Source organism: Pan paniscus, chromosome 18 (genome assembly GCF_029289425.2).
Source record: "Pan paniscus chromosome 18, NHGRI_mPanPan1-v2.0_pri, whole genome shotgun sequence".
NCBI lineage: Eukaryota > Metazoa > Chordata > Mammalia > Primates > Hominidae > Pan > Pan paniscus.
The window spans coordinates 36,365,141-36,375,654 of NC_073267.2; the positions used below are offsets into that span (position 1 = coordinate 36,365,141).

The 10,514-nt window shown below is 51.7% G+C and overlaps 1 protein-coding gene across 1 annotated transcript in view; it reads right to left on the reverse strand.

Moving 5' to 3' along the window:
* The window catches only part of LOC117978515 (uncharacterized), a 32,579-nt gene extending 22,696 nt beyond the window's left edge, over positions 1 to 9,883 (reverse strand). Inside the window, exons 1-4 of the mRNA XM_063598077.1 lie at positions 9,877 to 9,883; positions 9,526 to 9,720; positions 4,229 to 4,395; positions 3,238 to 3,365 (exon numbers count right to left, since the gene is read on the reverse strand). Coding sequence (XP_063454147.1) covers positions 3,238 to 3,365; positions 4,229 to 4,395; positions 9,526 to 9,720; positions 9,877 to 9,883 — 497 coding nt within the window. The remainder of the gene's footprint in view (positions 1 to 3,237; positions 3,366 to 4,228; positions 4,396 to 9,525; positions 9,721 to 9,876) is intronic.
* Between the last annotated feature and the right edge of the window lie 631 nt (positions 9,884 to 10,514).

A 10,514-nucleotide genomic window follows, 5' to 3' on the forward strand; every position in this document is an offset into this window, starting at 1 on the left:
TCTAGGGCACAAGCAGGGCAGGCTAGGGCAGGGCAATGGCAAGACCAGGCCATGGCAGGGCCAGCCCAGGATAGAACAGGGCACAGGCAGGGCGGGGCCAGGGCCACGGCTGGGGCAGGACAAGGACCAGTACCGGGGTCCAGGCCAGGGCAAAGGTATGGCCAGGGCAGAGGTAGGGCCAGAACCAGGGTCTGGGTAGGACCAAGGAGGGTCCATTGCAGGGCCAGGGTTCAGACCAGGGCCAGAACAGGGCTGGGACAGGGCCAGGGCCAGGACCAGGAAAGGGCAACGTCAGGATAAGAGCCATGGCAGGACCAGCAATGGGGCTAGGGCCAGGACAGGGACAGGGACAGGGTCAGGGCTAGGGCCAGAATAGCATGCCAGGGTAGAGCCAGGCCAAATTAGGGCCAGGACAGGGTCAGGACCAGGGCTGGGACAGGGTATGGCCTTAAGTAGCAAAGGGCCAGGGCCAGGGTCCGTGCCAGTGACAGCGCTGGTCCAGGGCAGAGGCAGGGCCATGGCCAGGTCAAGGACAAGGCTGGGGCAGGGCCAAGGTCTGGGTCAGGGTCAGCACAAGACCAGGACAGAGCCAGGAGAGGGACAGGGCCATGGTAGGGCCAGATTAAATCAGGGACAAGACACCTGCAAATCCAATTCAGGGCCAGGGTCAGGGCAGGGCCAGTTCAGGGCCAGGGCCAAGACAGGGCTAGGGCCAGGGCTGTCAGGGTCATTGGCAGGGCCAGGGCCATGGCAGGAGCAGGGTCAGGAGCAGGGGTCAATGCTAGGCCAACGCCACAGATAGGACCAAGTAAGTGCTAGGGCCAGTGTGAGGGCCAAGGCGGGGTCAGGGCAGGGACAAAGGGAGGGCAGGACCAGGGCAGGGTGGAGTAGGCCCAGGGTAGCACAGGGTTAAGGTAGGGCACGACCAACCAGGGCAGGTCTATGGCTGGGGCCGGGGCAGGGCCAGAGACAGGGCAGGGCCAAGACAGTGGCAGCTCCAGGGCAGGACCAGGGTTAGGACCATGGACATGTCCAAGGCCAGTACCAGGGCAAGGACAAGGGCAGGGGCAGGGCCAGGGTCATCTAAGAACCAGGGACAAAGCCAGGCCCAGAGCAGGGCCAGGACAGGTACCTGGCAGGGCTAAGGTCTGGGGCAGGGCCATGGCAGGGCCAGGGCCACAGCCAGGTCTGTGCTATGGCCAGGTACAACACAGTGCCCAGGTAAGGCTAGGATGAAGGCCAAGGTAGGGCCAGGGCAGGGTCAAAGCCAGGCTAGGGCCAAGGCAGGACCAGGGCCGTCAAGGCAGGGCCAGGAATGCATAGGGCCAAGGCAGGGCAGGGCCAGGCCAGTGCCAAGACCTGGGCAGGGCCAGGGAACAGCCAGGGGAGGGCCAGGGCCAGGGCCTGGGCAGGACCAGGTTTGGGGCAGGAGCAAAACAAGGGCAAGGACAGTGCAGGATCTTGGCACAGCCAGGGTCCAGGACAGTGTCAGGGCAGGGCCAAGGCAGGGTCTGGGCCATGGTAAGACCAGCAACAGGGCTGGGGCTAGGCCAGTGACAGGACCAGAGTCAGGGCAAGGGCCAGAGCAGTGCAAGGCCAGGGTAGGGCCAGGCATTTCAGGGTCAGGGCCAGAGGAGAACCAGGGCAAGGTCTCAAGCAGGGAAGGGCCAGGGCCAGGACAGGTCCAGGGCAGGGCCAGGGGCTGTGTTAGGGCAAGGGCAGGGCCAGAGCAAGGTAAGGGTCAGGGCCAAGGCCAGGGTAGGGACAGGGCAAGAAATATGGCAGGACCAGGGGCAATGCCAAGGCCAAGGCTGGGCCAGGGCTGAGCCAGGGCTGAGTCAGGGCAGGGCAGGGCAGGGCATGGTATGGCCAGCAGAGGACAGGACAACAGCCGGTCCACAGAGAGAGCAGGACTGATGCCAAGAAAGAGCCAGGCTAGTGCCAAGGCTGAGGCAGTGTCAGAACATGTCCAGGGCAGGGCCGGGGCCAGGGCCAGAACTGAGCCAGGGCACAGCCAAGGCAGGGTAGGGCAGGGAAATAGCATGGCCAGGTCAGTACTGGGAAAGGGCAGAGCAGGGCAAGGCAATGGTAGGGGCAGGGCAGGGACAGGCCAATGCAGAGCCATGTTACGCCGGGGCCAGGACACCTCCAAGTCCACTTCAGGGCCAGGGCTATGGCAGGACAAAGACCAGGGCCAGGGTCAGGGACAGGTCTGTGCTAGGGCCAGCTCCAGAGCAGGGCCTAGCGAAGACTAGGGTGAGGGCCAAGGTAAGGCCAGGGCAGGGTCAAAGGCAGAGTAGGGCCAGGGCAGGGTGATGACACATCCAGAGCACAGCAGGGCAGGGTGATGGCCAGACCAGGGGCAGACCACTGCCAGCTCAGGGCCAGGGAAAGGCCAGTGCAGAGCCAGGAAAGGGTCAGGGCCAGGAACAAGGCAGAGCAGGGCCAGGGCCATGGCAGAGTCAGGGCAGGTCCTTGACAGGACCAGGTTCCAGGCCAGGGCCAGGGCAGCAGCAGGGGCAGGGCCTGGATAAGGGCAGGGCCAGGGATATGGCAGGACCAGGGCTAGGGCCAGGGCCAGGCCGTAGTGAGGGCAGGGCAAAAGTCGAGGCAGGGTCTGGGCAGGTCCAGGGAGTGGCCAGCACCAAGCGGGGCCGAGGCACAACCAGTGCAGGGTAAGGCAGGGCAACGGCACCACTGGGCCATGACAGGGCAAGGTCAGTGCCACGAGAGGGCAGAAAAGGCAGGCCCATGGTAGGGCCAGGGCAGGGATGGGTCAAAGCAAGACCAGGACATGTCCAAGGCCAGGTCAGGGCCAGAACAGGAGTAGGACCATGACCACTGGCAGGGCCAGTGCCATGACATGACCAGGGTCAGGACAAGGGGTAGGGCCAGAGCCAGGGCCAGAGCCAAGGTCAGGCCAGTGCAGGTTCAGGGCAGGGCCAGTGCCGGTTCAGGGCAGGGCCAGTGCCAGGGCAAGACCAGGGCAGGGACAGGGTAGCACAGGGCCAAGACAGGGTCAGGATGGGACCAGAGCAGGACAGGGCCGAGACAGTCCATGTAACAGTAGGGCAGGTACAGGGCAATGCAGGGCAAAGCCAGGCCCATTGCCAATGCACCAGCCTGCCCTACAAGGCTCCTACCACCTGGACACTGCTGCAGCCCGTCCATCGCTGTAAGCCTGACCCCCAACCCTGGCTGCAGCCGCCTGCCCTCCTAGCGCGGCCGCTCTCCTACCGCTCTGGCGCACTGCAGTCTCTGTCGCTGCCACCCACCCGCAGTGAGGCAAGTCGTGGTGTCGCAGGCTCTAGGTGTCTCCTCCTCCTCCTGGCACGGAGCAGCTGGGTGGGCAAAGCCAGAAAAGCCTAGAGGAAGATGTGAGGGGTGGAAGGGTTAGAGCCTCAACTTGTCATGCTGGCCACTGGGTGGCAGGGGCCAGTTTCAGCAAAGGCACTCACACCCACCCTCCAAAGTCCAGCCTCTCCTTTTGGCCCAAGCTGGCCGGGAACTGGGGTCTGGGGTGGGTGCTGGAGACACCACAGCACCCAGCTCCCCACTCCACAGGAACCATTGGGCCCACCGGGGCTGCACTCCTCGGGGAGCAGGAGAAGCAGAAAAATTCAGACCCAGCCAGCCCTCCGCACCCAGGTGCCAATTCCTGTTCCAGACGCTTCCACACACAGGGCCCTGTCCCCCGTGGTGTCCCCAGGGGTGCCTGGCAGCCTCTGAGGCACAGACCCAGAGTGCACAGGCCCAGGAACCATGGTGGGTGTGGGGGCTCTGCCGTGCTCAGGATTCCCACGCAAACGCTGCGTGCCTGCCGCATTCCAGTATGACCAAGAGTGGGTCGCTCTCTGGAGTGTGGAGTCAGGGAGAGGAGAACCACTCCTTCCTTGGATGCCAACTCTGCTGACCACTGCCAGCAGTGCAGCCCCTGATAGCACCGAACTCGCCCCCGCTCCACGGCTAGTCCTGCCCTCAATAGCGCCCCCCACCTCCATCCCCCAATGCCGCCAGTAGCGTATACCTGATAGTGCCCTAACCTGTCCTCCTCCATGGGCATTGCAGCCCCAGAAAGTGCCCATAACCCACCCTCCCTGCCATGGGAAGTGCAGCCCTGTACAGTGCTACCAACCAGTACCCCTAATGCAGGCAATTACACCCTGGATAGCACCCCCAACCCACCCCACACTGTGAAAGGTGCAGCCCTGGATAGCTCCTGTCCTACCACTCTGGTCATGCTGCAGTCTCTGTCACCGCCACCACCAACCACAGTGAGGCAAGCCAGTGGGCCACAGGCTCTAGCACCCAGCAGCCAGACATGGAGCAGCTCTTGCCGATGGCCAGCTCCTACCACTCTGACCACACTGCTGTCTCCGTGGCCATCTTCTTTGACTACAAAGGAATAAAATTAGATATCAATAAGAAGAGTAATTTTGGAAACAATACAATCACATGGAAGTTAAACACTACCCTCCTGAATAAATGACTAGCGGGTCAATGAAGATACTAAGACAGAAATTCAAAAATTTCATGAAACAAAGGGTAACGAAAACACAGGATACCAAAACTTGTTATGCAGAAAGCAGTACAAAGGCAGAGATTTACAGCTATAAGTGCCTACCATCCAAACAAAAGAAAAACTTCAAATAAACAATACATCTTAAATAACTAGTAAAGTAAGAACAAACTAAACCAAAAATAAGAAAAATAAATAAGATCGTAGCAGAAATAAAATTGAAAGGAAAAACACACAAGATGAAATGAAAAGTTGGTTTTCTGGAAAGCAAAACAAAATTGACAAACTTTCAACCAGGCTAACTAAGAAAAAAGAGACAAGATTCAAATAAAAATCAACAGATTAAAAAAGGGAGACATTACAACTAATACTTCAGAAATTCACAGGATCATAACTGGCTATTATATGCCAATAAATTGGAAAGCCTAGTAGAAATTGGCAAATTCCTAGATGCATACAACCTACTTAGGTTGAACAATGAAAACATCCAAGACCAGAACAGATTGGTAACAATTAATGAGATTGAAGCCATCAGAAAAAGTCTCCCAGTAAAGAAAAGCCCAGGAACTGATGTCTTCACTGCTGATGGCTTCACACCAAACAATTTAATGACCTAGTACAAATCCTACTCAAACTATTTTGAAAAACAGGAGGGAATACTTCCAAACTTATTCTATGAGACCATTATTACTGTGATACCAAAATCAGACAAAGGCATCAAAGAAGGAAACTACAGGCCAGTATCTCTAATATTGATGCAAAAATCCTCAATGAAATACCAGTGAATCAAATTCAGTAAAACATTAAAAAGATAATTCATCATGATCAAGTGGGATGTATCCCTGGGATGCAAGGGTCACTCAACATACAATGTGATACATCATATCAACCAAATAAATGACAAAAACAGTATGATCATGTCAACTGAAACTGAAAAAGCATTTGATGAAATTCAACATCCCTTCATGCTATTAATCCTCAAAGAAACGGGTACAGAAGAAACATACCACAACATAATAAAAACTACAGGAAAGACACCCACAGCTAGAATCATATGGAGAGAGGTCCAGGCTGCAGTGAGCTGTGATCCCACCACTGCACTCCAGCCTGGGCAACAGAGTGAAAGCCTGTCTCAAAAAAAAAAAAAAAACATAAAAAGAGGTATGAGCCTCTTTTATAGGTGCAGTGACTCACATCTATAATGCTAACACTTTCTGGGAGGCTGAGGTGAGAGGATCTCTTGAGGCCAGGAGTTCAAGATCAGCCTGGGCAAAATAGCGAGACCCTTTATCTACAAAAAATTTTTAAATATTTGCCAGGTGTGGTGGCACGTGCCTGTAGTCTTAAACAATTATCATATGACCCAGATAGTGTATTCCTTAGGGATATACCCAAGGGAAATGAAAATATACATCCACACTAAAATGTGTACACAAATGTTCACAGCAGCATTGTGCATAATAGCCAAAAATTGGAAAAAAAACTCAAGTGCCTATCAACAGAGGAACTGATAAAATATGGTATATCCATTCAAAAGATTACTCAGCATTAAAAAAGAATGAAGTGTTGATATACGCTACAGCATGGATAAACCTTGAAAACACTGTGTCAAGTGAAATAAGTCAATCACAAAAGACCATATGTAGTAAGATTTCATTCTGTGAAACCTCCAGAACAGCTAAACTCAGAGACAGAAAGTAAGCTAGTTATTGCCAGGGACTAGGGGAAAAGGGAATAAGGATGACTGCTAATGGGTATGGGATTTCTTGTGGACTGATGAAAATGGTCTGAAAGTATCTAGATACCTGTCTTGTTTGTGCGATTCTGTGAACATATTATAAACCACAAAATTCTGCACTCAAGGGGTTGATTTCATGGTAGGTGAATTTATCTCATTTATCTTTATCTCAATAAAGCTTTTTAAAGACACTTTAAAAAGACATATCTGTATAAGCTACAAAAATAACACACTGAGAGACTAAAATGCTTAATTTTTCCATTTTTCTTCTTCAGCGCAATCTCAAGTCCAAAAGTCTTTCCTTCCTATATATGCATATTTTGTCCAGTGAAACAAGAAACTCTATTAACTTTTTTATTAGAAATAAAAAAACGCCATGTGTGCTGGCTCACAGCTGTGCTTCCAGCTATTCAGAAGGCTGAGGAAGAAGGATCACTTGAGGCCAAGACTGGGAGTTCAAGACCAGCTGAGGCAACATAGCTAGATCCTGTCTTTAAAAATATTTTTTAGGCCAGGCACGGGGGCTCACGCCTGTAATCCCAGCACTTTGGGAGGCCAAGGAGGGCAGATCATTTGAGATCAGGAGTTCAAAACCAGCCTGGACAACATGGTGAAACCCCATCTCTACTAAAAATATAAAAATTAGCCAGGTGTAGTGGTGGGCACCTGTAGTTCCAGCTACTTGGGAGGCTGAGGCAGGAGAATTGCTTGAGCCGGGAGGGTGGAGGCTGCAGTGAGGCCAAGATCATTCCACTGCACTCCAGCCTGGGTGACAGAGCAAGACTCCGTCTCAGGAAAAAAAAAAAAAAAAAATATATATATATATATATATATATATACACACACATATATATGTATATATGTATATATATATTTTTAGGTTAAAATGCTACTGAAATGAAACTAATAAAATAAAATTCAACTTAATTAAAAAATAGTTCCTGAAATATTAATTTTCAAACAATTCTATTTTAGCTTTGACTCTGAACAAAATATAAACGTCAATTTCAAAATATCACAAAGATTGGCTGGGGGCAGTGGCTCATGCCTGTAATTCCAGCACTTTGGGAGGACGAGGCAGGTGGATCACTAGAGGCCAGGAGTTCCAGAGCAGCCTGGCCAACATAGGGAAACCCAGTCTCTACTAAAAAAATACAACAAAAATTACCCGGGTCTAGTAACCCCAGCTACTCAGGAGGCTGAGGCATTAGAATCGCTGGAATCTGGGAGGTGGAGGTTGCAGTGAGTGGAGATCATGCCACAGCACTCCAACCTGGGCGACGGACTGAGAGTCTGTCTCGAAAAAATAAAAATAAGGCCAGGTGCTGTGGCTCACACCTGTAATCCCAGCACTTTGGGAGGCCAAGGTGGGCAGATCACTTGAGGTCAAGGAGTTTGGGACCAGCCTGGGCAACACAGTGAAACCTCCTCTCTACTAAAAATACATAAATTAGCTGGGCGTGGTGGCACACACTTGTAATGCCAGCTACACCAGAGGCTGAGGCAGGGGAATCGTTTGAACTCGGGAGGTGGAGGTTGTAGTGACCTGAGATTGTGCTACTGCACTCCAGCCTGGACGACAGAGTGAGACTCCATCTCAAAAAAAAAAGAAAAAAAAAAGAAAATTTAAATTTAAAATTTAAAAAAGTCACAAAGACTACAAATACTCAGGTTTAAGCAAATTCCCACCTTTCTTGAATTAACAGTAATTCATATTTGCTTTGTCAAAAATGTAGATATTTACCTGCCTCAACGGAATGAAATCCTAAAAGCCTAGTGTTCTCAAATGATGAAGACAAAGAAACATGCATATTTTAATTTAGAATTTTGATTCAGAATTAATTTTAACCTAGCTGGAGTATACATAATCATTTATGTATTTATTTACTTATTTCAGAGACTGGGTTTCGCTGTGTTATCCAGGATGGAATGCAGTGGCACAACCTTGGCTCACTGCAACTTGTACTTCCTGAGCTCAAGCGATCCTCCCACCTCAGCCTCCAGAGTAGCTGGGACTGCAAGTGCACGTTACCACACCCAGCTAATTTTTGGGGAGACGAGCCTCGCTATGTTTCCCACACTGGTCTCTAACTCCTTGGCTCACTACAGCCTCAAGCCCCTGGGCTCAAGCAATCTGCCTCCCAAAGTGCTGAGATTACAGGAGTGAGCCACCACAACCGGCCTAGTCGATAGTGTATACTAAGCAACATATACCCTGCTTTTGCCTAGAACATACTGAAAACATGGCATTAAAAACAACCACAAAAGTTGGGAGCTGAGAAAAATATACTGTAAAACAAATCTGACAGATATTAATCTCAAGAAGCTCCTGAAAATGTCTCAAGAACTCCTATGCTGCACTCTCCCTAATAATTTAGACTTTCTACAGATATTTTCTGATCATCTACCGTGTGCCAGGCACCATGCCAGGTACCAAGATGCCATGGTGAGGTATACACAAAACCGGCTCCTGCTTGCGGGAAGCCTACTCTCTAAAACAGTGCTTGCCAAGCTCGACTGATCACAACTTGGGAGCTTGTTTAAGTTCCAAATCGGCTTCCCTGCTTAGGTGAGCCACAATCCGTGGCATTTTTATCAGGTGCTCCCAATGATTCCTACGCTCTAACGGGTTTGGGAGGAAAGGGTGGGGGTAAGCTCGAGAGCCCAGACCCATCCCGTCCAGCGGGAGCCCCACCTCTAAAGTCCATGTCGCTCAGCATCCTTCCCCCTGACTAGTGGCCCAAACACAGCACGAAGCTGAGGTGGGTGGAACGCTTTCCAAAACAGCGCTCTGTGATGAGCCACCGACAGACTTGCTCGCCTCCGGGAACGAAGAGCTCACTCCTCACAAACCCCACCAGGGAAAGGTAGCACCTGAGCCTCCCGGGCTGCGCGGACACCTGTCTCCCCGCGGGTGCCGCCTACTGCTCCGGTGGACTCCAGTCCCCAGGTTCCGCCCCACGGGGACTGGGGGGAGGGGGGAGGCGCCGCGCGCATTAGGCGCTGACAGTATACCGACCCCCCCTCCGGTGTGCGCAGGCCAACACCCATACACACCCTCACACACCCGCACACACTCCCGTGGAAACTGAGGCAGGCAGGCGGCGGACCAGGTCCCGCCGCCTGACGGCTAGCGGCTGGGATGGAACCCGGACTGCGAGACGCCTTCCGCCTCACAGGCACTCCTCAGCCGCTGAGGCCCGGCCCGGCTCCCACCGCCGGAGTTTCACAAAGAAAGTCTCCCGGCCCCAGCCCCTCACGTACTCACCGGCGCCGACGCCCGCGGCGACTGGGGCTCCCGCCTCCTTCAGCTCCTTGCGGCGGTCGGCCCTTGGGTCAGCTTGGGCGCCGGCAGCGGCGACTGCTCCATATCCACCGGGTCCGGGCCGCGTCCGCCTCGAGCTAACGGTCCCGCCAGCTAGGCGCGCGCGCCAGTTCCGCGCGCCATGTTCCCGCCGTGCTGCTACTCAGATCATGGCCAAGGAACAGTAACATCAGTGTCACCCGAGAACTTATTACAAAAGCAGAATCTCAGGCCTGCTTAATCAGAATGTGCAGATTCAATGAGCCCCCTGCGATTTATTCAGGGAAGAGAAGTTCTCTTCTATCCTGAGTGAACATGACATTAAATGTGTATTGCAAAATTACCTGTCCCAGATTTTTGTCCATCATTTATTTCTGTGGCTATATTCGAAACAGAATCTTCCTTGTCACTTGTAGCCTGAATGGAATTTGAGACAATAATCAATATATAAAGTATATTTCACAGACTATATAGTTAATAGTTCAAAACAGAAATGAATGTGTAATTACCTTCAAGGCTGGTTGTTTCTGAGAACACACTGAAAAGCAAAAGGGATACATAATCAGTCATATGTAAATATGATAAAATTATCCATACATTCATGCACTGTTACCATCAAGCTGTATCCTCCTGCCCCTATTAGTTTAGGTTTTTAAGTTTTATACTTTATGTCTTGGGACTGGAACATGACAGAAATACACTGAAGAAAACACCAATACAGGCTTCATGAAATATACACTTACAATTTCAAATGTGATACGATTTGTCACATGTCTAAAACTAGAATGAAACAGTGTCAGTATCAATGTGGATATGCGGAGGGATAAAAACAAATGTGGTCTAAAAACAGAGGAGCAACTCATGCACCTGGGAATCAATGTCAAAGCAGGTGGTACGTGCTCTCACATGTCTTTAGTGCAAGAGATGAGAAGGAAATACACCATTATACTACA